Source organism: Selaginella moellendorffii, unplaced genomic scaffold (assembly GCF_000143415.4).
Source record: "Selaginella moellendorffii unplaced genomic scaffold, v1.0 SELMOscaffold_148, whole genome shotgun sequence".
Lineage (NCBI taxonomy): Eukaryota > Viridiplantae > Streptophyta > Lycopodiopsida > Selaginellales > Selaginellaceae > Selaginella > Selaginella moellendorffii.
The window spans coordinates 241,282-268,909 of NW_003314409.1; the positions used below are offsets into that span (position 1 = coordinate 241,282).

Genomic DNA, 27,628 nt, shown 5'->3' on the forward strand with positions numbered 1-27,628 from the left:
CTAAATAGACATTTATGAATTCCTTCCTTATGCTCATCCGGCCAAGTACAAATGCTAGGTCCAATTTATTAACACTTGGACAAGAGGGGCTAATAAAGGAAACCAGCAGTACCAACCTCCTGCCGTCGTGGTAATAAGGAAAGAGTGCCCGTAAGGACTAGCCGACAAATATCTTTCAATACCTGAAGTCACATTCATGACACTCTCCCCCCCTTGGGGAAGATCAACATCCTCGTCGATACATACCCGAGTCTAGCAAATTGTCAAGGAAACAATTCTGAAAGTTAACGGAAAGCACACTATGTGGGAAACGCACCGACTTAAATGAGTTATAGAATGACCTCTCCTCTACGTCCAAAGACGTTAAGACTCAGACACCCTCTAGCCATCACCGACAAAGAAATAACTAACGGAGTTAGCCACCTTTGCTGCTCCGATATAGCACACCTTATCTCTCTCCCTTTAAGCCAACTAAAAAAGAGGCAATTGTTTGATGAGAGAGCCCTTAGTGCTATTTTATCCCCATTTATCCCCCAAGGTTCCAAGGATCCACGGTGACAGTATATCTAAATCTCATCCCATGATCACATGTGCTACATCCGAGTACCACTCGACTTACAAAGGAATGATACATCCCTGCTCGCAGGGACATAGGGAGAAAGCCAGAGGCCCAACTTCCCCTGAGCAAGAAATCAACCCCGTCAGGAAGATTTAGACAACTACTATAAACTGGCAGATTAAGTTGTTTACACGACCATGCCCCTTTTTTAAAATGAGTCATCGAGAGAGAGACAGGGACTTGTGATCAGTCTATAATAGTTATCCCCATGGTTATGGATTGAACCCATGCACTGAAGTGCCGAAGTCAACCTGTTAAAACTGACCCAAGTACTAATGAATGAAAGAAACGACACTTTGATGTATAAAAATATATTACTTTATTAATTTGCAAGATTTATTACAAGGTTTACAAAAGCTAATCTTTATTACAATTCTCATACTCTGTGACAAGCTCACGAGCATGTGTAAGATTACTAAGAGGCTCCCAAATTGATTCACAAGATGGGTAACCTTTCCACTTAATTAGATACTCTCGATATTTGGCATGCTTAAGCCAGTGTGTACCCAAAATAGCTTCCAATTCATATTTAGGTTCACCATCCACAACTTTTGGTGGTGGACGAATCTCCACTTGACGTGCATCATCCATAGTGTATGGAGCCAAGAGATTGGCATGAAATACATTATGAATATTAGACATCTCCGCAAGAAGATCCAACAATAGGATACATTACCAATGCGCCTCAACACCCGATAAAGTCCAACATATCTCAATAACAGCTTCCGAGATAAAGATCCCTTAATGTTCAAGTTCTGGAAAGATAGCCACACCTGATCTCCCACTTGATAGGATACATCTCGACGATGCTGATCCTTATCACGTTGATACCTATCCTGAGCTTTGCCCATTGCCTCAGTAACTCTAGACCAACCTTGGCATAGCTGCTCCGCATAAGTCTCAACGGCTGGGACCAACACTTCGAACATTGATTTCGGTATAACAATCTATTGAGGCACTCCACGAGCATTTCCTTGCAGTATCTCCCACGGGGAACAGCCAATAGTGCTATGAAATGTGTTGTTTTAACAAATTTTTGCTGTATTCAAATACTCAACCCAATCGTGTTGGTCCGCCGCGACATAGTACCACAGATAATCCTCAACTTGAGCATTCACGCGTTTGGTCTGCCCATCAGTTTGAGGATGATAAGCCGTATTGAATTTCAGCTTGGTACAAAACAACTGGAACAGTGTGCCCCAAAACTTCCCCATAAACCTTGAATCTCTATTCGAGATCATCTCTTCGGGAAGACCACAAAGTCACACTACTTCATGGAAAAAGAGTTTTGCTGCTTGTTTCGCATTCATTGTTCCCACAGTTGGAATGAAGTGTGCAATCTTCGACAACCGATCCACAACCACCATCAAAGTATCATAACCCTTAGACTTCAACAAGCATGTGACGAAATCAAATGTCACACTCTGAAACAGCCATGCCGGTGTTGGAATGCACTACAACTTTCCAGCCTGCTTCTTAGCTCTACATTTACATTGCTGACATATAGGGCAGAAACAGACATAGTCCGCTACATCACCTTCTATACCAGACCAGAAAAATCCCTTTTTCAATGAAGCTAGAGTCTTTTGCTTTCCACCATGCCCTGCTGCCGAAACATCATGATGTTCCTATAGAAACAACTGCTGCAAATCCTTAGAGGGAAGATACAATCTTTCTTGCTTATAGAATATAAGCCCATCCCGAACTGAGAAGTGAAGCTTTGCATTAGTGCGGTTAGCAACTTTCACTGCCTCGCTACTAGAGTTCTTCTTCGACAACTCCACATGGTATAAGATTGCCTTCGCCAACGGATCACTTCCATACGAAGCCCAAACGTCCTCCAACCAGTCCGAACTGATTGCTGATATTGCCCGGAATTGAGCCTGACGACTCAATGCATCCGGAACAATATTAGCTTTACCAGGTTTATATATGATTTCAATATCATATCTAGTAAGCTTCTTTTGCGAACGAGCCTACTTTGGCATAAGTTTAGGCTGCGTAGCAAAGTAGCTTAGTGTGTTACTATCCGTATAAACCTTGGTGTGTCCACCCAAGTAGTGTTCCAATATTCCAAGGCCGACACTATAGCAAACATCTCTTTCTCATGCGTTGGCCATCTTCATTGGGTCTCATCCAATTTCTTGGAATAGAATGCAACGGGACAACCATGTCGCCTTAGCGTAGCACCAACCGCTTTGTCACAATCTTTCTGCAACACGGCACTAATAGCAAAGCCAGATGCATCACAATGCACTTCAAAGGGTTTATCAAGATCTGGGATCTTGAGAACATGAACGATAGTCAAGATCTCCTTCAACCGTACAAAAGCACGCTAACAAGTTGGTGTCCAATGAAATGGAATGTTACTCTTCGTCAACTCAGTCAACGAAAGAGCAATTCTTGCAAAATTGCGGACAAACTTGCAATAGTATCCTGCCAAACCAAGAAAGGAACGAACATTTGATACAGTGGTCGGGACATCCTAGGACTTCACTGCTTCCACCTTCTTTGGATCAACTTCAATCACGCCACCACCAACTATATGTCTGAGAAAGTTTATGTGCAATTGACTAAAAGCGCATTTACTTTCTTTAGCATACAGTTTGTGTTCGCGCAACTTCTGAAACACCAGCTCCAAGTGTTTCAAATGATCCTCCAACGTTTCACTAAAGACTAGAACATCGTCAATATACAGGACAACAAATGCATCAAAATAATCTCTGAATATTCTATCCATCATAGTGCTGAACATTGCCGGAGCATTGCATAACCCGAATAGCATCACAAGGAACTCATAAGATTCGTACCGAGTCTTAAAGGCTGTTTTCTCCACATCTTGATCTACCACCTGTATCTGATGATACCCGAATTGCAAATCAAGTCGCATAAAATACTTAGCCTTTAAGAGTTGGTCAAACAAGCCATCAATGTGAGGCAAAGGATAACTGTTTTTAACCGTGATCTTGTTAAGTGCCTGATAGTCAATGCACATCCTCATGGTTCCATCCTTTTTCATAACAAAAAGGACTGATACTCCATAAGGTGACTTGCTTGGTCAGATATGACCTTTGTCAAGAAGCTTTGTGAGTTGCTTCTTGAGTTCAGCCATCTCCTTAATGTTCAATCGATATGGAGCCTTTGTAGGTGGTTTAGAACCCGGAATAACCTCAATCTGATGATCAACCTCACGGCTAGGAGGTAACCCTGGCGGCAAATCCTTTGGGAAGATATCCTGATTCCTCACCAACAACTCTAATATCTTTTTTGGTACAGGATCAACCCTATCACCAATTCGAATTGAGTCACCAACACCCTTAGCTTCTATCACTTGAACCCAAAAGGTCTGACATCCCCTTTTAGCTGCTTTTTGAGCGGCCCTCGCAGTCAGAAACTTTGCATCCCAATCCTTTGAGGAACGCTTTTGCAACTGGAAGGACACATCGGGATGTCCTTCGGACTTCAACGTGATACGATTTTGTTTAGCACCATAAATCCCTTTTATATATTTGTTAAAGAAGTCCATACCAAACACCATCTGAAAATTTAGTATCTTCAACACAACCAAGTCCATTCTTTCTTTCCACTTGGATATCTTTATTAGAACATCACTCACAAACTTTCTGGCTACTTGCCCACCTTCCGCAAACCGAAAGTGCATAGGCGACATTTGCTCAGTATTCAATCCTAGCAACTTAACTAGGTCTTCGGATATCACGCTGTGCGTAGCTCCCGTGTCAACCATCACTCGGATTCGGTGTCCACGGACAAAGCCTACCAGATACATTAACAAATCAGTGTTTGCATTGACTGCAAGAAAAACTTGAGGAAAGCAATGAAAGTTACTCACCTCCTCTTCCTCATAGTCTACATTGACCAACTCGTCAACCCCTTTAACTTCATCACCACCGTCTTCCCTCATAATATTAACACGAGACTTTGTCTTATGCTTGTTGGGACATTCCAAGGACCTATGTCCTGACTCTCCACAATAGAAGCAATGACCCACACTACCCGTTCCACTAGGAGCAGGTTTTGTAGGTTGCTGCTACTTATACCCACCAGGAGGAGGAACATAGGGCCTAGGACCAAAAGAAACTGTTGGTGGTCTCCAACCACCACCACCACCTTTGTTAACCATTGTTTGTGAGCCCCCAAAGTGGAACCTGCCTTCCACCCTCTGTTTCCGATCACCTTGTTTATTCCCAGAATTCTTATTCTTATCCGAGTTACCAGCATACGGTTGCTGATATTGTTCCATGAGCGAGTGACTAAAGGCAACTTACTGCACTGCCTCCTTACACTCCAAGTATGTTTTCAGCTTAAACTTCAAAATCTCATTGCAAGAAAATGAACTTAAACCCTCTAGAAAATAACTCCAAGCATCTGGTTTATATGCCCAAAAAGTGCGTAGTCCTTTTGTTCAGTTAACTCTATGATGTCTACCACCTATGCACTCATACACAAAGTTGACTATGAAAAATCACATGGAATAACCAAGTGAATTGAGCTCCACATATCTGCAAGTTAAAACTATGAGAAACATCAACATGTGACCATGTATATACCTCATCTCGATGTCTCCAGAGACAATCACCAAGATGCATAATCACTCTCTCGTCCCCATTAGTTTGGTTAGCTGCCATTATAGCCAGGTTTTCCTGCCATTCTTCGAGCATTCCTTCTGCGTCCTGCAAGTCAACATGCACTCCTTAAGCAAGAGAGTAGCTTGATAAAAGTATTTCACCTGTGTTGCACCATCTACAGCAGACGCTGGAACCGGTTGAGGTTGAAGCGCTGTTACATTCGACAAATTAGTGTTCCCTACAAACACTCCGGCATGTTGACCAGCATAAAGAAGAGTTAGAGTCCAGAGGGGAAACCCTGGTTGAAACTGACATTGAGCCATCTCCGCTATAGTGTCAGTGTAGAACTATTAAAAACCACAAGACCATCACTAACAGTCTATACATCAAAGCTACAAGACAAGGTACCTTCTCTCCCAGCTGCCGGGCCATAAGAAGAGCACATCCCCAAAGTTGCCCGTCTTGAGCAGCCCGTAAAGCCTCTTTCTGCTTTCCGGCAATCAGTAGCCTTTTCACCTCAAATGCAGTTGCCTGTCGCCAGAAAGTCTTCGTTTGTATCAACTCAAGAGAAAAAGACTGCCCAACCTGCATTTGCTGTTCGGTTGGAGTTGTCTGTAGACAGCGAGAGCCAAAAGCCCATGACTCTACATCGCGCTCCTCCTTTATGTTCTCAAACAAAGCCTCGGCTTCATTCAAATGCCCTTTCCTGGCAAATGCTGTGACGAGGACAGTCTGCGCAACGATCGTCTTCACGGGCATCCGATCAAACAAATCCTTGACAGAAGCTATCTTTCCACTGCGGATGCAAAGCGTGATCATCACATTCCAAGAGATCTCGTTCTTCTCTGGAGCCAATTCGAAAACCTCTCGCGCTTTATCAAGATGCCCGTTGTCGGCATATGCCGTGACGATCGAGTTCCACGTCGAGGCATCTCGCCGGAGCATCCCATCGAACGTTCTGCGCGCTCGATTTAGATCTTTCGCCTGTGCGTAGGCCCGGATCGTGATGTTGGAGGAGAAGAGCTTAGGATTCTCTATGGATTCGAAGATTGCACGGGCGTCATCGACGCTGCCGCATTTGCCATACATCTGGACGAGCAGATTCGCGAGGTATTTGTTGCGGCGGTGCTCGCTCTGCGCAATGCGGGCGTGGATTTGCGTCCCCTGTGACAGATCCCGGCAGTTCTTGAGCAGTGCTCCCCAGGAGAGCAAGCAATCCTCTGAGGTGTCTGTGGAAATCACGAAATTGGGGAAGAGCAATGCCATAAACTTTGCTGGATCTCACACGCATTCGCGATTCGCGAGGTATTCTTTGCGAGAATCCGGGCGCGACCTCCACAGCTCTTGAGAATCCTGGACGGAGAAAGAACATTCCAATCTGGAGATCACAGCTAAGAAGAAGAAGATAATCCATCTTGCCTTGCAAGAACAAGGACACCCTGGAAGAAGCAAAGATTTTACTCTCTGGTGAGAATTCCTCTACTCCACTACTCCACTGGGCTTATAAGATTGGCTCTCTCCTCCATTCTCTATAGCAATGAATTTCCATCTCTCTTTCTTGCTCCTCGAGATACTAGTGTTCTTGAGAGCTGTCGCCCTAAATTCGCCCCCACCGCTCACTCTCCGCCCAATTCCCTCATGGCGCAAGCTCCAGTTCCACTCGCGCCGCCTCTCGATGTTCTTCCACTTCGGCGTCAACACATTCACGGACTCGGAGCGTGGATCCGGCCACGAATCGCCCTCCATCTTCAACCCGGAGCGATTGAATGCGTCGCAGTGGATGGAAGCGGCCCAATCCGCGGGCGCGCAGCTCGTGATCCTCACGGTCAAGCACCACGACGGGTTCTGCCTGTGGCCCTCGGCCTACACCAATTTCTCCGTGGCTAGCAGCTCTTGGCGAGGAGGGAAGGGGGATGTGGTGGCCGAGTTCGTGGCCGCCGCCAGGGAGCGTGGATTGGACGTGGGCTTTTATCTCTCGCCATGGGATTTGCACGAGAGCTGCTATGGCGACACTCTTCTCTACAACGAGTTCTACTTGGCTCAGCTCCGAGAGCTTCTTACTGGGTGAGTGAGACATTCTTTGCTTCTTCTTCACGCATTTTTCTTGGTGGCATGATCACTGTGTGATATGTTTGCATTTGCTCCAGCCCATCAAACGGTTTTAGCATTAGGAACTCGCGAGCTTGTGGGCTTTTGTAGTTTTCATCTCTAGCAGCAGATGCCTTGACGCGGCATTTTGTTTTGGCCTGCAGATATGGGCCGATCTCCGAGGTGTGGCTGGATGGTGCGAAATCACCCACTGCAGTGAACATGAGCTACGATTTTGAGCTCTGGTTTGACACGATTCATCAGCTGCAACCCGGTGCCAACATCTTTTCCGACGCTGGCCCTGACATCCGATGGGTTGGGAACGAGTATGGCGAGGCCGGACAACCATGCTGGGCGATGGCGAACAGATCTTCCATTACGATAGGCAGGAGCGATGGCCAGTACGTAAATTCCATCCTTGCATGAAACTTTTGTTCTCGTGAAACTCGATCCAATTCGCAACATCAACAGGTACTTGATGTCTGGAGAGAGTGCTGGAACCGACTGGCTCCCTCCGGAGTGCGATATGTCCATCAGGCCCGGTTGGTTTTGGCACAGGAACGAGGCTCCAAAATCCCTGGAGCAGCTGCTCGACGTTTTCTACAAATCATCCGCCAGGAACTGCTTGCTCCTGCTCAACGTCCCTCCAAACTCGTCGGGACTGATCGACGAATCCGACTTCCAGACGCTGGAGCGGTTTAGCTCCGCCATAGATTCCATCTTCAGCGTCAACTTAGCAGCGAATCCCTTGTCCGTGACAGCAAGCAGCGTTCGCAGCTCTTCGTTCGGGCCGAAGCAAATCCTTGACGAGCGTATGGAAACTTTCTGGGCTCCAATGCAAGGGGAGTCGACTGGCTGGATCGAGCTTGATCTTGGCAAGGTCTCAAAGTTCAACGCACTGGAGATCCGAGAGCCAGTAAACATGGGACAAAGGGTAAAGGAATATCATGTCGAGGCATGGGACAGCGAGCTGGGCTGGTACCTGGTGAGCAACGGTAGCACCATTGGTTACAGGAAAGTGGATCGACTGGAAGAGGATCAAGAATGTGCTGCTCGGCTCGTTCGACTGCTGATTGACGCGTCGCGGGGAGATCCATTGATCTGCTTCTTTGGTTTGTACTTCGATATGTACAACCTCAGGCACTTGTCTTCTATTTAGAAGAGAAACTACAAGAGGATATGTATATTTCTTTTCAGGTATGAGAAACATAGCTTTGGGTTGGAAATCCCTGGCCTGATCAATAACAGTCTCTTTGCATCACTCCTAACAGATTGGAGCCTAGAGAACAACCAAAGAAAATCAAGAGCTAGCCCTCTACCCTTTGAGCTCGTGGAAAGTACCCTTGCATGGAGGTGGCAGCTGGTTAAACTTGAGAAGTTAGCTTGTCTGGAGGACCTCCTGTTGCTCCTGCTTCCTTGCCACAAAATCACACCTGCAAACACATGTCCAAACATTGAACTAGTACTTCTCAGATTTAAAAGCTTTGAAAATACATTAGAACATCTTTTTGCCATGTAGTCAACGTGATGACCATTATTAAAATGATTTTAATTTATAAACACAAAATTATTCTAAATAAATATCAACAATTAAATTATAGAATATTCAAGAATACCCAGGTATATCCTATGTTAGTTTGCTTAAGCAAACAAAAAATATAGTGCCTAAATTGAAGAAATACTCAAAGGTGTAAATGACTATAACTTAACTGAAGCCATAAAAGATAGGTATTGCAAATACTAAACAGGTCATACACCTTGTGGGTGTTCTTTTGCAAATAGCCTGCAGAAAAAAAGCTATTAAAATAAATATATAACACTTTTTCTCCATCTAGCATGCCATAGAGGACAAAGTAGCAATCTATTTAAATTATAACTCAATGTAGATTAAAATCACTAAAGGATGATCCTAACGATTCAAAACAACTATTATACTTGCCTCAAAAAGCTAGCAATATTCTAATCTGAATACCAATCCTGGATTTGCAATGATGCTAGACTGGAAGATTAAAGGGAACTGAAGTATATCTTTAGTTGAGTCTAGTATTCCTAAGAGTTTAAGAATGATTAAGATTGTACTCCAATATGTTAGTTTTGAAAATTTTCATATACTTATATTCCATGATATTGGAAGAGAAGGGAATAGATTGGTCACGAAACATTGAACAAGTGCTAGTTGCCATTGAAGAAGCAATATTGCTCTATACAACAACATTATATATAAAACTCCACCCTGCAGAATAGAAAGAAAGTTTTCAAAGGGAATGGATAAGTAGGAAATGGCACTTGTGATATTTCTTATTTCCAATGGGGAGAATTGTTTGGGATGTTCAGCATCCCTGATTGCTATGCTAGATAATATGTTTGATAACATATGTCAAACTTCTCATCATCAAATTACTTAACTATCCTTCATTATGCATATATTAATTCCTAAAGCTCTCCAAGGATTTGGTTCTTGACAGATTATGGCATTGACTTTGCGGAAGATTTGATAAATTTCCTTGTAAAATCGCCTTGCATACATGCTTTGCAAAGAACAATCCAGTCAACATAGATTAAGCCCATCATAAAAGTGGGCCAATTGTCTTTAAACTTAATTCTCTGTATCAACATCCAATGAAGCCTTTGTAAATGCTAGCCATCAACGAATGGGCTGAGGCCCAGCTCCAGCAACATGCTGTGCAATGCTTCGCAAGTGGAGAGGATACCATATGGAACACAGAGAGGAGAACATATGAAGCATGTCGGGAGGCAACCAGGGAGATAGGATACGCAATGGGAACGAGCTATCACCTTACTGCAATGAGCCCATCTCCACCTGCGCCTCAAACGCAAGCTTTCCACACCACTACTTCCCACTTTCAACAAGAGCTCATGAGAGACTTCCACAGCTCACTCTCACCGGCATGGTCTTGAGAATCTGGATTACCACGCCTAGCATGGCACTGATGTGGAGCAGAAGGAGCGCAGTGCTGCTGCTGAAATTCACAACAGCAGCATTGGATTTTACATTGCTGACTATAGCAAACCCACTGCACTTAACATTCCAGATGCATGGGACACCACGGACTCATACGCGAGAGGCGGAGGACTATGCTCCTCATGAAGACTCTCCTATGCTCAATCCTCTGTGCGTCCCGCTCTCCATCCATGGGGGATGGGGTGGCTCACGGAATGGCTGGATATCAACGATCGATGTTTGGGTCAACACATCAAGTCTGAACTGCTCTGAAGATGTTCTCCAGCATCACATAAGGCAATGCATCACTCACAAGGCTGGACTGGCACGTAAATTCCGCAGCATGCATCCCTCGATTCATCTCCCCGTGGTTTTTACACGCGGTAAGAAACGTTGCCCATGCAACTCCATCAGCTGGCAAAGGCATATTCTCCAGGACATCCTCGGCCTCTTCCAATTGCCCTAGCCGTCCTAGAGCATCAACAATGCAGGTGTAGTGGTCTTGCGAAGGGCCCAATCCATTGTCAAAGCTCATTGCCGTGAAGTAGCTTACTGCTTCCTTGACGAGCCCCAGATGGCTACACGCCGTCAAAACGAGGGCAAACGCTGCCTTGTCGGGATCAAAGCCGTGAAGAAACATCGCCCAAAAGAGCTGGATCGCAGAATACGCATGGCCGGTCTGGGCATATGCTGCTAGCATCGTGTTCCAGGAGACCAAATTCCAAGTTGGTATTCTATCAAACGTCTTCTTTGCCTCACAATTATTTGCATCTAAAGCGTATACCACGAGAATTGTGTTCCATGAATAGGAATCCCAGCAGCAACACAAAGAAAACGCTCGTATAGCGTCTTTGAAACGACCTCTCTGGGCATAAACAGCGATTATCGCGTTCCATGAAACAAGATCTCTGTGTGGCATTTCTTCAAACAATTGTTTTCCTTGATCAGCGTCACCTTTTTGCGCGTATGACTTGATCATAATCGTCCACGAAAGCATGCTGTGCAGAGGCATCCTATTAAACAAACTCTAGGCTTGAATCAAATCCCCATTTTGGGCATAGCAGCAGTGCATCGCCCCCCAGAGGATTGCGTTTCGGTGGACAATCTCCTGGAAGACATCCTTCGCCTCCTCCACGAATCCATTCTCTGCAAACATGACGAGCATCACCGCGTGAGTGATGCTGTTCTTCTCGGGCATGGAATCAAACGCGGCTGTCGCATCGCCCACTCGCCCGCGCTGCGCGAAACCCTGCACGAGGATCGTCCACGCTACCACATTCGTCTCGGGCATCCAATCCAGCACCTCTCTCGCTCGCCCAATCTCTCCGCCGCGAGCAAATCCCCGCAGCAGCGTCGCCCACGTCTTGCAGTTCCTCTCGGGCATCGCATCAAACACCGCCTTGCTCGATCCAATCCGCCCGCAATCGCCCAGCGCCTTGACCATCGCAGTGGAGGAAACTACATCCCGCACCGCCATTCGATTGAACGCTGCCTTGGCCTCGCCCGGATGCCCTCTCTCGGCATACGCACTCGCGAGTGCCGTCCACGACGCAATGTTCTTGGCTGGCAATGCATCAAAGATCCTTCTTGATTCCTCCAAATGCCCACACTGCGTGTAGACAACCAGTGTTTCCATACATAATATCTATGCTGATGACTTATGATTAGTAAACAGAAGTACAAGAGACTTGCTATAATGAAACTTTAAACAGTTAAACACTGAATAGAGGAAATTGCTAAGCCAAAGTCCACCAAGATCATCACATTTATACTATTTATGACTCCAGCAAAAACAAACATCCTCCATTAATTCTTTATTGCATGTTATGAAAGAGAGTGGAGGAGAGAGAATAGGAGGACTTTTGTTATTTGTTGGTGATAGAACTCTTATTATCCATAAATGTCAAAAGAGCATAAGAATATTTTTTAGCATATTATTGACATTTGGCAAAAGTTCCAATGTTATGTCCCCATCCATATCATGAACAATAATTGCGTTATGACACAGCACAAAAAGTCAATGATCTAATCTTCCTAAACTAGATTATGCCTCCTTTTGAAATTCCTCACCACCCAACCACCCCTGAGCTACCTCAAAAGCTCTTCTACACCACCGCTCCACAGTGAACCTTAAGGTAGATTAAATTCTTTACCCTAACATGCCTTAATATACCCTTGAGCCTGCCTTTGACTAACATTAACCACATGGTCAAAGCTGGCACCTAACAATTCTTCCCCCCAACAAAGTCCTTCTACCAAAAACAAGTTGTACTAGTGATCACCCTTTCTAGGGAACCTTGCTCAAGCTCTTAATCAGTCATATACAGTAAGGAGGCATTGGGTCTGTCACTAAACTCCCCAAACTCCATGAGTTTGACTATCCAACAAGGTTGCCTAGTGTTCAACTCCTTTTGTGTGAAAAGATACACAAGTGGTTTGCGATCCGTCAACACTATGAATACTGCACCATAAAGATAGTGCCACCACATCCATAAAGCATAAACAATAGATAGTAACTCTTTTTTATATGTGGAATAGCATTGCTCTGTAGGATTCAAAGTTTGACTCTCATATGCAATACGTTGTCCCTCTTGCATGAAAACTCCTCTTAGTGCATAACTACTCGCATCATATGTCACCTTGTAAGGTTTTGATGGATCAGCAATGAGAAGCACTGGAGCCTTGCTCAACAATTGTTTCAACGCCACAAAACTCTCTTCTTGTGGCTTCTTCCACTCGAATGGCACATTCTTACAACCGTGTTAAAGGAATAGCCACCTCCACAAACTTATGCTGGAAACGTCAGTAGTAACTAGCAATTCCAAAGAAACTACATAACTTAGCCATTGTAGTTGGTGTAAGCCAATTCTCCACCACAGCCACCTTCCTTGGATTCATCTTGACACCCTTAAATGTCACAATATGGCCTAGATATTCCACTTCTGACTTTGCAAACTCACATTTGCTCTTCTTCACATAAAGTTTGCTATCACGAAGTAACGAAAGAACCTTGCGCAAATGCACCTTATGCTCCTCCATATTCTTGTTGAAAACAAGATTATCGTCCAAGAAAATCTCCACAAACTCATGAAGATAACGCCCAAATATCTTCATCATCAACCGAGTAAATATGGCTGGTGCATTTGTTAAACTAAACAGCATAACTATAAACTCAAAATGCTTGAAACTTGTGTTAAATGCCGTCTTGGAGATAGATGTATCATCCATTGCAATTTCATGATATCCACTCCTCATATCAATCTTGGTAAACACTTCTGCTTCACCAAGCTTGTCTAAGATATCATCCACATCGGCATCGGCATTTTATCTTTCACCGTCTTTTTGTTCAAGGCACAGTAGTCAATACACATCCACATTGAACTGTCCTTCTTCTTCACAAGCAAAACTGGAGCACCAAATAAAGATTTACTTAGCTGAATAAATCCAAACTCAAGTAACTCCTTGACTTGTCATTGAATTCTTGCTCCTCCGCATAACTTAACTGAAATGGATGCCGGTAAATTGGCCGTATCCCCGGCTCCAACATAATCTCATGCTCCACACTTTGTAATGGAGGCAACCCATGAAGAAGTTCAAGTGGAAAAACATCAGCAAACTTATCAAGTATATCCTGTATTGCTGCTTCTCCCCCACACATGCCTTGGTCTCCCAAGTTATGAACAAGCAACAAGTAACTCAAAAGTGCCTTTCCATTATGACAAGCCCCCTTCAAAGATATAGCAGAGAGCATAACAACTGGAGGTTGAACTCCCTCTCCAAACCACACATATTTAACGCCATTGTACTCCAACAAAACATTCTTAATACTACACTTTATCTTCGGATCCACCTTCATCAACCATAGCATCCCAAGAATGAGATCCACATGATAGATATCTGCGAGATAAAAAGTTTTCAGAAGTGTGGTTTTGCCAACCAACACTTCCAGCCCCTCTACACAAGCATTGAAATGTTGAGTAGAAGTAGCTGCACATTCCACTGTATATAGAGGAACTCTGTGTGTGATCAGGCCATGCTCCACAACAAATATTGCTGAAATAAAGTTGTCATCGCTCCCACTTTCCAGTAAAATCCGTATTGGACCGCCACAGAACATACCCTCCAGCATTAAAGTTGATTCACAAGTATCCTTAAGCTCCATCTTGTTCCACACACAGTTGAGTTGACGAGCAACAATTGAAAGCCTCTTCCTTCAACCGAAATGGTCATCCCCATCATCCTCATACTACAAAGTGTGCAAATTTTTAGTATCTAACTTACCGTCAATAAAAAATTGGCCATTCTTTTTGCTTTGTTGCTTGTTCTTCAGCTATGGACAATCAGCCTTGTAGTGTCCAAGCTTGCCCATACATGGTATCCATCATGCCATACATCTCGTCTTGCATCTTTTGCTAATTTCGATTAAGGGCTCGTAGCTCATGAACCACATCCTAAATGTTCCAAATCTCCACAGCTCCGTCGGCACCATCATTAGCACCACCATTGACAATAGGATTCTAGTGTTCAGTTTGATTGGCCATCTCAACCAACCTCCCTTTGATACTAATGTTATGATCCGACGCAAAAGGATAAAGATCTAGTCACCCTAGACTATATTACGCCACCTCTTGAGGTTCCTCACCACCCAACCACCCTCAAGCTACCTCAAAAGCTCCACTACACTGCCGCTCTATTGTGAGTTATAGGGTAGATTAAGTCCCTTACCCTGACATGCTTTAATATACCCTTGAGCCTCCCTTTGACTGACGTTGACTATGTGGTCAAAGTTGGCACCTAACAATTTCCTAGTCAAGAGGAATTGGGCTATGGTTCCTAGAGATGATGTTCTTTTACAGTGGATTCTGTAAGAGTGTCTGTTGCACCAAATGTAGGACATCTGAGGACATGTGTTCTGGTAGAGACACATTTATTTTGGCCTGGAATGAAATCAAGTGTTGATAAATATGTACACAGTTGCTAGACCAGCCAGGCAGTCATAATGGATTGTTAGAAGCATGAAGGTCTCTACCATAGTTAACCTCAGCAGAAGTGAGATAGCATTTTCTATGAGTTTCATAGTAGGCACTTCAAAACAATAATGCTATTTGGGTTGTTGTGGATTGTGTGATGATGTTGGCTCACTTCTTCCTTGTGAAGACAAATGCTAAGGCTTTTGACTTTGCTCAACTGTATTTCTCTATGGGTTGCTTAAGGATGTTGTAAGTGATCGGGATCCCACATTCACTTTGGAGTTTTGGTAGACGGTGTTCTAGAAGCTTGAGACAAAGTTGAGCATGAGCATCCACAGTCAGATGGACAAACAAAACGAGTTAATTAGGTGCTGGAAAACATGCTGAGATCGTTTGTTGGTCATCTGAAGAGGCAAGGTATTTGGGAGAAGTACCTGCCTTTGTTAGAGTTTGCCCATAACTGTGCCTTCCATTTGGCTATAGAGATGGCTCCGTTTATGGCAATGTATGGCTTTCAACCTCAGTCCCCTGTTGGTATGAACTTGACTTCTCTTAAGGTGCACCAGGCAAAGGAGTTGGCTGATGAGCATCGTCAGCACAAGCAGTTTCAGGTTGGAGACAAGGTTTTCCTTCAGTTGTCTGAAGCTCAGTGAGCTCTTCAAGGTGGAGGTAGTTCTAAGTTGTCACCACAGTACTGTGGGCCTTGGATTATTCTCAAACGAGTTGGAGACCTTGCCTATCAACTAGACTTGCCTAGTGGTATGAAGATTCATCTTGTCTTCTATGTAGGAAAGTTGAAGGCGTGTTTGCATTCTGGTAATATCTTGGACCAGTCTGCAATCAAGATTCCAGAGATAGATGTTTGAAGGTTGGCCCTACTTGTGTGTTATAGCAACGGCTAGCGTGCACACGTCGTAAGACTTGGACAGAGTTACTTGTTCAGTGGAATGGTTATTCTCCATATGATGCTACATGGGAAGCTGAGGATGATGTGAGGAAGATGTTTCCTAATTTTGAATATGACTTTCCAGAGTATGACATTCCAGAGCAAGAGGAGAAGTAGTCACTTGCTCCTATCCTTTCTTTCTTTTCTGACCCTGTTGATGGCTGGAGGTGTTGTGTCACGTGAGACAGTTAGCAGTTTTGTTAGTGGGATGCTTTGCTAGCTTCTCTCTCCTCACCTACTGTTCATCATAGTTGGAGCAGAGGGAAAAATGTCACCGTATTTCGTGATGAACCAGCTGATTCTGGACCTAGGTCTCTGATCAAAGAGCCAAATACCAACTGCAAATTTGCATGTGAAGAGGTGTTCAAGCATCTCCACGGGGTTTTCATTGCATAGAATACACAGAGTTTTGGGAACTGTGAGCCAATCACCAACAGGGATGCTGTCCTGCACAAGAAGCCAGCTTACCTTAGCTTCCACCAGTGTCTTCCACATGTTTACAATGTACTTCCGATTCTTCAACTTCTGCATAAGCTTGGTGTCAATTTTATCCATCAAAAGCTCTCTGCCATGCTTAGACCTGTACATATAAAAAGACACACTGAACTCATTACCTTCCCAGGATAACTGAGCCGGATCCTATATAAGATCAGATATAGGTACTCCTCAAACTAGTGTATTGCAGAGCATTCTCCCAGTTGAACCTTAGGATCCAGTTCAGTGTATTTCCCTCTTTGATGTATCGTCCTGATCCTTTTACTGAAGGCCATCCTGGGAACTGGGACCTCCTTGGGAACTATACATGGAAACAGTGCACCACTGTTATGGGGATAAAAAACAATACCTTGAGGTGATGGGGTTGTTTCCATAACAAAGATGATTTGAGTCTCAGCACCATCAAGCATTATCCAATCACGAACCTCGATAACTTCAGTTTGTAAAGCAAGATGAAGGCGATCACAAGTGATGCTGCCTTAAGCTTTGATGTGGAGTTTTCATCCTGGGTTGTAATGGGTTGTCATGAGGCCATCCGATGAGCAGGGTTTGCTCCAAGCGGACGTTAAACAAATACCTGACTTTACCTTTTTCATTGTATCATACCTTTTCCACTGCTGAGGAAGAAAAACAAGATCCCAACAAGAACTTTGCTGTACGTGATGGCTTGCTAGCTCTTTGTAGATCCAATAAGTCTTTAATCGAAGCTCCCACATTCCTATGCCACCTAGGCCAAAGACCTCTACCCAAGCCTGGAGCTGAACAGTCACCTATATACTGTTGATTACTGTTCTTATGTGCTACGTTGAAGAACAAGCGATCAGCTAATGCCTCTGTCAGATGGTCTGGTTCTTTCTGACTTAACCTGGGTAGGAGTGACTTCCATATCTTCAACATCTCTTTTTCTATTCCATCCTGGACTTTCTTTGTGTTGAGAGGAGCAATGCCAATCGATTCCTTGTTTATAGTTACCACCCTGTCTAGGCAAGATCTTCTACAGCTGAGCTCTGAAGAGGAGGTGCCAGCTCTGGTTTTGTGGATATAAACCTGACACAAGAACTTTGAAGAGAAGAGCTTTGGATTGAATTCCTGGGTGTGGCACATTCCGAATAACTGAATTCCACTCTACTTTTGCCCGGACTTTGCACCCGCTGGAGTCTCTAAATTTTCTACATATGTTGTTGGTGATCAAGTGTTGGTGAGTAATCGGGTGTTGCGGATCCAAGGTTTTGCTGCATAGGTCCTTATCACATCGTCCAACAAGTTGGTCCACAAATCTATGTGGTAACACTCAATGCACAACGTCAAGAGAAGATCCATGTGAAGCGGTTAGCTTGTGAACGGATACTATATATTCTAAGATTGGAATACACTAACTTTTTAATAATAATAAATTAACAATTTTTAATGTGTATTTATGGAGCCCACAAGAGTAGGAGTGAGGTGTTATCATATTATGAATCCCACAAGATCAAGAGTGAGAGGTGTTAATCACATTTTTTATATGCTCCATATGATCCTGAGGGGGGGAGAGGAAGGGAAAAAAAGAATTAATTAGAGTGAAAATGCGAGTTATTGTGAAATTAGAGTATAAATGTGACGAGCTAAGAGTAAAAACGTGATGTAGCAGCTTAAAAGAGGGAAGTAGGAATGCTCGGATGGAGTTCCACCAGGTAGAAAAGACAAGTCATACCTCAAGCCTCGGATTGCTCCCAACCCCCTGCCTCCACCCGGTTGCCTACTTTAACCAAGCCCCGAACCACCCAGCAGTCTTGGCGCACAGGGATGACATCAGCCCTAACCTCTTGCTCCACTGCTCCTACTTCTGAGCTGCTAGCAGCTTCTCCCCCCCTTAAGAAAAAAGGTCTGTTGTTCTCTTGGATTTCAAGAGGCATCCTCTTCACCATCTCCTCTGTTTTTGCTAGCTAGTTAGCTCTTACAAGAAGGAGCACAAGCCAAGTTCATCTCCATGCTCAGCTCTATCATCTCCTCTTTAAGACACCTCACCTCTTTGAAGCCATTCAGGAGAGCTAGCACGCTTCACGTCCCCCCCCTTTTTTTTTTGCGATTGTCTCTTCAAACTCATCATACTTATTTAACTCACCAAACCTTACCAAGCCGAGTGCAGGTTTTGAAACCCCATGAGTCACCTTGGCCTTTTTCCATCTTCCAGTTGAGCTCTCCAACAATCTTGACGTGCGGATGCGTGCAAACTGCTCCTTGAGCCAGGACCATTTCTCCAGGAGATAACTTATGCTACAACACTCTCCGCTCGACGATCTCAATGTGGAAAGATCCACAAAGCTGTCCCACTCATCATAGTTGTAGAAGAAATCATCCTCATACTGCATCTGCAACCTTGCTCGAGCCCAAGCCTCCGCCATCGCAAGCTTCTCCCTCATCTTGATCAGCTCACACTTGAGGCGGCAAAACAAGTCCAGGTCCTGAGGAACAACAATGGAATACACCTTTCCTGGGTACCTGTCTCGAAACCTGTGAAAGTACAGTGGACGATGTGGTGTTTCAGATCGCAGTGGAATGATAATTTAATGAAAGCAACAAAACCATCGAGCTCGCTCTTTGGGGATCAATTATCATCTCCTCCTTTGAAGCAATGAGCAGCAGGCCTTGATCACATCCAGAAGTACTAGAGATAGTCTGCAAAAGCAAGTTTGACACCAGTTATTTTGGCAACACAGAAGAAAAAGAAGAAAAATAAACTCAAGTTTCAAAATTTATAGAGATCCATACAATCCAAATCAAGATCAATCTTCCATGAACTTAATGCCGCTTTCAGCACCTCCAAGCTCTGCCGAAAAACGTAGCCACGGTATGCCACAATTGTTCGCTTGAAAATCTGAAGATGTCAATCGAAGCATGCAAGCAAAAACATGAAGTAAAGAAGCGCAGGTGGACAACAAAGGAGATGAACTGAGCGAGGCCAAGAACACATATAAGGACCAAATGTAAGCATGTGAGGCCTTGCGCGGTTTTTTCCTCCGTGCGTGGCTTCATGTGCGAAGAGTTTGGTGTGGTAAGGTATGTTGCGGAGCAGCCAGAAGCCAAGGGTGAATATAAGTACGTGAGGCCTTGTGAGGTTTTACCACCGCCCGAGGACTGCTGTGCATGGGCCGTGGGCGAGAGTCATTTGCGAAAGTGTTCTGCATGAAACTGGTGCCCTGAGGCTTCTGGCCGTGTCGCCCCATGAAGAGGATTTTTTATTTTATTTGTGTAGAGTGTGGTTTATTTTTGCATATTTGAGTGTATCAATATCTTTTAGTTAGCAGATTATATTGAAGAACTACAGTTAAGTGCATGCAGCAACAGATTATATAAAAAATGAATGCAGAGAATAACAAATCGGGATTTCTAGGAAGTTCGTGCGTGTTGTTAGTAATAATAATAATAATCATAAAAACCTGATGTTCAGCCAGTTAGAAGATTGTCTGAAAATTATGCATGTACTGATTCCAACTGATTGCTGCTGGCTCACTTTCTATATATATCAAAGAGACAATAAACATCTAAGCTGCTGCAGTTAAGCTGTGACATTGTAAAGTTTAAAAAGGAAAAGAATTAGAAAAAGAAAAAACAGAAAACACAGTTAAGTACTAACAAATCGGGATTTCTAGGGTATGCGTTCGGCGCTAGGGTTTGTGTGGTGTGTGTCATTTCTCAACAATCTCATGGAGTGGAAAACGTTTTTCAGGGATCCCACTTTCTGGTGGGACAACAGGTTCAAGAAGAAAAACAAGTTCTTCTCAGAGTCCTACCCGGATTTCAAACATGTTTCTACCGGAGAGAGCCTGTGGATCGCCAACAGGAAAACACCAACCTGGGTCTCTGCAAAACTCGAGTCGCTCGCTGACCCAGCTGTAGGTAAGGCCACCACGGCCCGCTACAAATCTCCACATACCCCACCTGTAGCTGGTGATGAACCGGTGAGTTTAGGGAGGCTGATACACCGCGTGAGAGACTCAGCTGAGAGCAGATCCCTTTCTTTGGGAAAACAAGCCCATGAAGCTGTGCTCAAGAGTGATGAGCACAAAAGCAACATCTACTTGTTGACGGGATTGATCGACATGTACTGCAAGTGTGGCGAGCTTGAGGAGGCTCGCAAGATTTTGGACTCCATGGGAACCCGGAGTGTTGTGTCCTACAACGCGATCATCCGGGGCTGTGGCTCGAACGGGCAAGCTGAACTTGCTCTGGAGTACTACTCTGCCCTGAGAGCTGATAACACCATTCAACCCGACGATCGGACTCATGTCGCGGTGATCAGCGCCTGCTCCAGACTTGCTACCGAATCCAGCGAGAAGAGGGAGAGAGCTCTACGCATCGGGATGGAGATCCATTCAATGCTGAGCAAGGAGAAGAAGCAGGTAGATCTGTTCGTGGCGACTTGCCTGGTAGACATGTACTGCAAGTGTGGCGAGCTTGAGGAGGCTCGCAAGATTTTCCACTCCATGGGAACTCGGAGTGTTGTCTCCTACAATGCGATCATCCACGGCTGCGGCTCGAACGGGCAAGCTGAACTTGCTCTGGAGTACTACTCTGCCCTGAGAGCTGATAACACCATTCAACCCGACGATGGGACACATGTCGCGGTGATCAGCGCCTGCTCCACACTTGCTACCGAATCCAGCGAGAAGAGGGAGAGAGCTCTACACATCGGGATGCAAGTCCATTCAGTACTGAGCAAGGAGAAGAAACATCTAGGTCTGTTCGTGGCGAATTGCCTGGTAGACATGTACTGCAAGTGTGGCGAGCTTGAGGAGGCTCGCAAGGTTTTCCACTCCATGGGAACTCGGAGTGTTGTGTCCTACACCGCGATCATCCAGGGCTGCAACACGAACGGGCGAGCTGAACTTGCTCTGGAGTACTACTCTGCCCTGAGAGTTGATAACACCATTCAACCCGATGATCGGACTCATGTCGCGGTGATCAGCGCCTGCTCCAGACTTGCTACCGAATCCAGCGAGAAGAGGGAGAGAGCTCTACGCATCGGGATGGAGATCCATTCAATTCTGAGCAAGGAGAAGAAACAGGTAGATCTGTTCGTGGCGACTTGCCTGGTAGACATGTACTGCAAGTGTGGCGAGCTTGAGGAGGCTCGCAAGATTTTCCACTCCATGAGAACTCGGAGTGTTGTCTCCTACAATGCGATCATCCACGGCTGCAACACGAACGGGCGAGCTGAACTTGCTCTGGAGTACTACTCTGCCCTGAGAGCTTGTACCACCATTCAACCCAACGATCGGACTCATGTCGCGGTGATCAACGCCTGCTCCACACTTGCTACCGAATCCAGCGAGAAGAGGGAGAGAGCTCTACGCATCGGGATGCAAGTCCATTCAGTACTGAGCAAGGAGAAGAAACATCTAGGTCTGTTCGTGGCGAATTGCCTGGTAGACATGTACTGCAAGTGTGGCGAGCTTGAGGAGGCTCGCAAGATTTTCCACTCCATGGGAACTCGGAGTGTTGTGTCCTACACCGCGATCATCCAGGGCTGCAACACGAACGGGCGAGCTGAACTTGCTCTGGAGTACTACTCTGCCCTGAGAGCTGATAACACCATTCAAGCTGATGCTTGGACCTACACCTGCGTCCTTGTTGCTTGCGGGAGTGTGATGGCGATCAAGCTCGGGAGGGAGATTCACCAGCTGGCGAAGCATAAAGGGCTGCTGAAAAACAATCCAGTTCTGGGCTCCAGCCTGGTGAGCTTCTACGGCAAATGCGGTGATGTTGATTCTGCTCAGGAAGCGTTTGACGAGTGCCGAGCTCGGGACGACACGGGTCTCTGGAACTCTCTCATACAGGCTTACACTCTCCAGGGCCGATCGATCGAGGCCTTGGAGCGTTTCTATTCCATGACTCAGGAGGAGGGCTGTAAAGCTGACGATGTGAGTTTTGTTTCGGTGTTGAACGCTTGCAGCCATGGTGGTCTGGTCGGGAAAGGAAGGCAGCTTCTGGATGAAATGCCCAAGCAGTATGGAGTCAAGCCACGTCTGGAGCATTATGTGTGCTTGATCGATATGCTCGGGCGAGCTAACCTCCTCGACGAAGCTGTGAGAGTTCTCAGAGCCATGCCTTTTGAACCGGATGCAGTGGTTTGGACGTCCCTGCTCGGAGCCTGCCGGAAGTGGAAGAATTACACGATCGGCAAACTCGCGTTTGAGCGTCTTGTGGAGATGGATCCCAAGAGCGGCACGCCCTACGCATTGATGGCCAATATATTTGGAAACCTGGGGATGCTCAGTGAAAGGGCCGCTGTTGTGGAGAGAATGAGAGGTGAAGGCAGCTTCAGGGAGCCCGGGAGAAGCTGGTGGACGGATGTTAGCTCAGGAAAAGTGCATTCTTTTTCTGTCAGGGATAGGAGTCACTCACAGAGCGACGAGATTGTGGCCAAGCTCAAGCAATTGTTGCTGAGAATGAAAGAGGAGGGGTACGCAAGCGATGTGATCAACGTTCTAAAAGACATACCCGAGGAAGAGAAAGAGGATCACCTGTGCGGCCACAGTGAGAAGCTTGCGCTGGGGTGTGCTCTGGTGAACTCGCACCAGAAGGAGACCATCAGAATTGTGAAAAATCTCCAAGTTTGTGACGGTTGCCATGCGGCCACTGCTCTCATCTCTAAGCTGGAAAAAAGGCTAATCATCTGCAAAGATGCCAGTCGGGTTCATGTGTTCCAGGATGGCAGATGTTCCTGTGACAACTACTTTTGAAAACATGTCAGTGCTCTTTCTTGCAGTTATCCCTGGTTTTAAACCCTCCGTGAGTCAAGCAGAAACATGGGCCGCTGAGTGAGCATGCCTCGTCAAAGTACTGCCGCCAACCTGAACTTCAAGGAGAAAAAATTAACATTTAAAAGTTAAAACTATGCAAAAGGAGGATAACACGTTGTCTTAAATTTAAATTTCTTTTTGGTAGCAGAATCAGGGAATGCTGACTAAACCTGCCAACAGGTGCCCCAAAACAGAGCACCCAGATTCAGATAATAAACCTTAGTATGAAGACTTGCCAGTACCCAAACTCTTTGCTGATAGCAAGTACCGCCTCATGTTCCGGGAGCAAGGTGATGGCGGCTTGCGGCATGACCAACTTTGGGTTTGTGCTCCTAGAGCACGTTGAAGACGTGTGGAAGCTGGTGACGATGGCATTTGTTTCTTGCAATGTACTCACCAACTCCTTGGTGACGTCTTCCTTCCAGATTTTTTGAGCTTGTCGTGAGTGGTGACCTGCTTGCTCTCTCCTGTGACGACTTCTTCCAGCCTCTGGTGCCCAGGCTCTCTTGTGGATGGAGCTAGCCCTACACAGTGTGTGTGTGTGTATCAACCAGCAGATGCACAAATCGTTGAAAATTAGCAACAAGTGTGTATCATAGGCTTAGTACGTAGTGTACTAGTGTACATGTACATGTGTTTCAGCTAAATATAATGGGCCAAATACACCGAAGAAGTGTGTATAAGAAGAGTAGAAACAAATTAAGAAATGTAAATTAAGAAGTGCAAAAGAAATGAAAATAAAAATTGTCCATCCTCATCAGTTTGCTGAAATTAAGTTGGATTCAATTCTTCCAGCTCCAAATATTGTGTGATTGAGTTGTGTTTGATAATATCTTCTTTGCTTTTAGTTTTTTATTTTCAAAAGAAAATTAGTGAGTGCTGGTAAAGATATCTTTGCCGTTCATTGGTGGTTAATTAAATGAGCATGTTTAGAGATGTTTATAAGAGTTTAGCTCTGGACCAAGAGTTACCCGAAAATTAAAGTTCAAAATTTACGTTTTCCCTATTTGCACAATAACTTAAGCTAAAGTAATGTACTTACCCTTATTTTTTATGGGAAAATTATTAGTATTTTGGATTCGCACGAAAACAAAAGGGAGGATTCTTAAGTAATTTTCAAAAACCCCGACCAAATCTAAAGTGTTGGGGGGGTCATTTTATTTTAAGGGAAGTTGTTAAAAATTATTCCGGAAATATTCGAGAAGATTCTTAAGTTAGGGTTTGGCGTGCCTGCGAAGAAGTTCTGATCTCGCGGCAATTAAAACATGGCAGCAGCCGCGGAGATTTATGAGGAGGTGGAGGAAGCAGGTAATCCGATTTTAGGGTTGGAAGAGGAAACAGAGCTCTGGGAAATGGGGCCGATCGAGCTGGATCTGGGCCTGCTCGTGCTCTATCTTCACCAACAGGAGGAGGAAGAGGTGCCCATGGAGGGAGAGGTGGCCATGGAGTGGGAGGAGGGCGCGGGGTGGCCGGGGTTGGCCGCGGATCTCTGAATCTGGCCCCGGGAGGATTAGGCCATGGTTCTGAGGCCGCTCGAGGAGGGGGTGCCCCGGGAGGAGGAGGCCATGGTTCTACTCTAGGAGGAGGACGCCGCGGTTCTTCTCCGGGAGGAGGAGGCCATGGATCATCGCCAGGAGGAGGCCAAGCCTCGGTGGGAGGAGCCGAAGCCACAGCGGGAGGAGTCCAAGCCGCGCCCGGAGGAGCCCAAGCCACGTCCGGAGGAGTCGATCCAATTCGCAAAACATCAACAGGTACTTGATGTCTGGAGCGAGTGCTGGAACCGACTGGCTCCTTCCGGAGTGCGATATCTCCATCAGGCCCGGTTGGTTTTGGCACAGGAACGAGGCTCCAAAATCCCTGGAGCAGCTGCTCGACGTTTTCTACAAATCATCCGCCAGGAACTGCTTGCTCCTGCTCAACGTCCCTCCAAACTCGTCGGGACTGATCGACGAATCCGACTTCCAGACGCTGGAGCGGTTTAGCTCCGCCATAGATTCCATCTTCAGCGTCAACTTAGCAGCGATCCCTTGTCCGTGACAGCAAGCAGCGTTCGCAGCTCTTCGTTCGGGCCGAAGCAAATCCTTGACGAGTGTATGGAAACTTTCTGGGCTCCAATGCAAGGGGAGTCGACTGGCTGGATCGAGCTTGGTCTTGGCAAGGTCTCAAAGTTCAACGCACTGGAGATCCGAGAGCCAGTAAACATGGGACAAAGGGTCATGGAATATCACGTCGAGGCATGGGACAGCGAGCTGGGCTGGTACCTGGTGAGCAACGGTAGCACCATTGGTTACAGGAAAGTGGACCGACTGGAAGAGGATCAAGTATGCACTGCTCACCTCGTTCGACTGCTGATTGATGCGTCGCGGGGAGATCCATTGATCTGCTTCTTTGGTTTGTACTTTGATATGTACAACCTCAGGCACTTGTCTTCTATTTAGAAGAGAACCTACAAGAGGATATGTATATTTCATGGATACACTTTTCAGGTATGAGAAACATAGCTTTGGGTTGGAAATCCCTGGCCTGATCAATAACAGTCTCTTTGCATCACTCCTAACAGATTGGAGCCTAGAGAACAACCAAAAAAAAATCAAGAGCTAGCTTTGAGCTCGTGGAAAGTACCCTTGCATGGAGGTGGCAGCTGGTTAAACTTGAGAAGTTTGTCCAAACATTGAACTAGTAGTTCTCAGATTTAAAAGCTTTGAAAATACATTAGAACATCTTTTTGCCATGTAGTCAACATGATGACCATTATTAAAATGTTTTTAATTTATAAACACAAAATTATTCTAAATAAATATCAACAATTGTGGAATATGGAAAGGGAATACAGAAATGTGCATATTAATTAGCCCAAAAACCCTAACTTATGTATAGGAACGAGTGGTCCAGATTGAAGCCAATCCGACGGCTACCAAAATCCCACTACGCTAATATTAGTATACGGCATCATAACCCACGGATATAGGTGATATGGATGTGTTCCATGCCTTCATATCAGGCTTGCAAACCTGGGCTCGCGGCGAGGTGATGTGTTGGAACCCGACCAATTACAAAGAAGTGTTGGATACGGCTATCAAGGTGCATTTCAACGATAACCTGCGAAAGAAGAACATGATGGAGTCGGGGTCCACATTTAACAAAGGGGTCAAACCAAAGGGAACATATAGCAAAGGGAAATTCAAGAGGAGTTTCTCTAAAAATGAGTCCTTGGGGTTCCGGAAAGGTAGATCCGGTGGCCAGCGAGCGAGTACATGGGGGAGTCAAGCAAAGAGACAAACCCACATATAAGAAGGGCAAGTCGGTTAGTAGCATGGGAAATAACGTATGCTACAACTGCGGTGAAGTGGGACACTTCTTGAGCGAATGTCCCTACCCGAAGAAGGCCAGAGCCAATATAACCATTAAGTCGGGTGAAATCCAAACTGAGGTACGTGATCCAGTCCTTAACTCAAAGTTACTCATTACACAAGCAATTTTGGTAAAAACTCGTTTGCGACATCTACTAGCCCTCCGAGGGAAGCTTGGAGGTAGCTTTGTTAAAATCCTTATTGACATGGGTGCTTTGGATAATTTTGTGGCTGTAGATATAGTCCGTCAAGCCGGACTAATAGTGCAATGGCTGGGCAAACTAAGGACTATAGAGTTTGTTCAAGGCAGCGAAAGCACTGATGAGGTATTTCGACAAGCGAGAGTCGAAGTAGGGACATGGAAAGTAGACATGGATTTCACCATGTTGGACATGGCAGGATTTAATGTAATCTTCGGGATGGATTGGTTCAATCGGTTCATGATAGCCCTACATGGACAAAGTAGAAACCTTGTGGTAGTGAATGCCCAAGGAAGAAAATCTAGGGTGGAGGCCCAGGATCTAAAGGTAGAGCAATGCAAGGCCAAAGATTTCTACCTAAACCTGGTGTCCATGAAAGGACAACTCACTAAAGGAACCAAAGTAGCATTTTTGTGCTTACTCTCGATGAAGAATGACAAAAAGACGGGAATGGAAGAAGTACCTTTAGTGATTCAGTGGGTGTTGGATCAATTCTAGGATACCATGCCAGAGGAGCTATCGGCGGGGTTGCCCCTCGCACGACCGATGGAACATAAGATTGAGCTGGTCGAGGGTGCTGAGGCGGTAGTTCGTTCCCCTTATTGTTTGAACGAAAAGGAACTTGAG

At 45.4% G+C, this 27,628-nt stretch overlaps 5 protein-coding genes across 6 annotated transcripts; 2 read left to right on the forward strand and 3 right to left on the reverse strand.

The window, feature by feature from the left end:
- Positions 1 to 5,050: 5,050 nt before the first annotated feature.
- Positions 5,051 to 6,601, reverse strand: LOC112343392 (pentatricopeptide repeat-containing protein At4g02750-like). Its single transcript, XM_024666762.1, has 3 exons — positions 5,791 to 6,601; positions 5,188 to 5,736; positions 5,051 to 5,139 (listed from the first exon to the last, which is right to left on the reverse strand). The coding sequence occupies exons 1-2, from the start codon at positions 6,469 to 6,471 to the stop codon at positions 5,542 to 5,544; spliced, it is 876 nt and encodes a 291-aa protein (XP_024522530.1). The 5' UTR covers positions 6,472 to 6,601; the 3' UTR covers positions 5,051 to 5,139; positions 5,188 to 5,541.
- A 32-nt stretch (positions 6,602 to 6,633) lies between these two features.
- LOC9652453 (alpha-L-fucosidase 1) lies at positions 6,634 to 26,177 on the forward strand. 2 transcript variants are annotated; one of them, XM_002993045.2, is made up of 4 exons: positions 6,634 to 7,269; positions 7,458 to 7,694; positions 7,765 to 8,490; positions 25,938 to 26,177. In XM_002993045.2, the coding sequence occupies exons 1-3, from the start codon at positions 6,743 to 6,745 to the stop codon at positions 8,450 to 8,452; spliced, it is 1,452 nt and encodes a 483-aa protein (XP_002993091.1). In that variant the 5' UTR covers positions 6,634 to 6,742; the 3' UTR covers positions 8,453 to 8,490; positions 25,938 to 26,177. The 2 variants fall into 2 exon arrangements, with proteins under 2 accessions (XP_002993091.1, XP_024522529.1); XM_024666761.1 differs by lacking the exon at positions 25,938 to 26,177 and adding an exon at positions 8,565 to 8,788.
- Positions 10,509 to 11,267, reverse strand: LOC112343401 (pentatricopeptide repeat-containing protein At4g02750-like). Its single transcript, XM_024666779.1, has one exon. It carries the CDS (start codon positions 11,265 to 11,267, stop codon positions 10,509 to 10,511), a length of 759 nt encoding a protein of 252 aa, XP_024522547.1.
- LOC112343402 (pentatricopeptide repeat-containing protein At2g35030, mitochondrial-like) lies at positions 11,283 to 11,891 on the reverse strand. The gene has a single exon (XM_024666780.1). The coding sequence runs from the start codon at positions 11,889 to 11,891 to the stop codon at positions 11,283 to 11,285; it is 609 nt and encodes a 202-aa protein (XP_024522548.1).
- LOC112343403 (putative pentatricopeptide repeat-containing protein At3g49142) lies at positions 21,054 to 23,420 on the forward strand. The gene is made up of 2 exons (XM_024666781.1): positions 21,054 to 21,447; positions 22,162 to 23,420. The coding sequence occupies exons 1-2, from the start codon at positions 21,082 to 21,084 to the stop codon at positions 23,389 to 23,391; spliced, it is 1,596 nt and encodes a 531-aa protein (XP_024522549.1). The 5' UTR covers positions 21,054 to 21,081; the 3' UTR covers positions 23,392 to 23,420.
- Positions 26,178 to 27,628: the final 1,451 nt, after the last annotated feature.

Excerpts from the sequence above, each read along its gene's own strand:
- LOC112343392 (XM_024666762.1), bottom strand. The coding sequence starts at position 6,471 with ATGGCATTGCTCTTCCCCAATTTCGTGATTTCCACAGACACCTCAGAG. Across the intron at positions 5,737-5,790 it reads CAACCGAACAGCAAATGCAG|GCAACTGCATTTGAGGTGAA; the intron begins GTTGGGCAGTCT and ends TTCTGGCGACAG.
- LOC9652453 (XM_002993045.2), top strand. The coding sequence starts at position 6,743 with ATGAATTTCCATCTCTCTTTCTTGCTCCTCGAGATACTAGTGTTCTTG. Across the intron at positions 7,270-7,457 it reads CTCCGAGAGCTTCTTACTGG|ATATGGGCCGATCTCCGAGG; the intron begins GTGAGTGAGACA and ends TTTGGCCTGCAG. Across the intron at positions 7,695-7,764 it reads ATAGGCAGGAGCGATGGCCA|GTACTTGATGTCTGGAGAGA; the intron begins GTACGTAAATTC and ends CAACATCAACAG.
- LOC112343401 (XM_024666779.1), bottom strand. The coding sequence starts at position 11,267 with ATGCCTCTGCACAGCATGCTTTCGTGGACGATTATGATCAAGTCATAC.
- LOC112343402 (XM_024666780.1), bottom strand. The coding sequence starts at position 11,891 with ATGGAAACACTGGTTGTCTACACGCAGTGTGGGCATTTGGAGGAATCA.
- LOC112343403 (XM_024666781.1), top strand. The coding sequence starts at position 21,082 with ATGTACTGCAAGTGTGGCGAGCTTGAGGAGGCTCGCAAGATTTTCCAC. Across the intron at positions 21,448-22,161 it reads GTGGCGAGCTTGAGGAGGCT|GCGATCATCCAGGGCTGCAA; the intron begins CGCAAGGTTTTC and ends GTGTCCTACACC.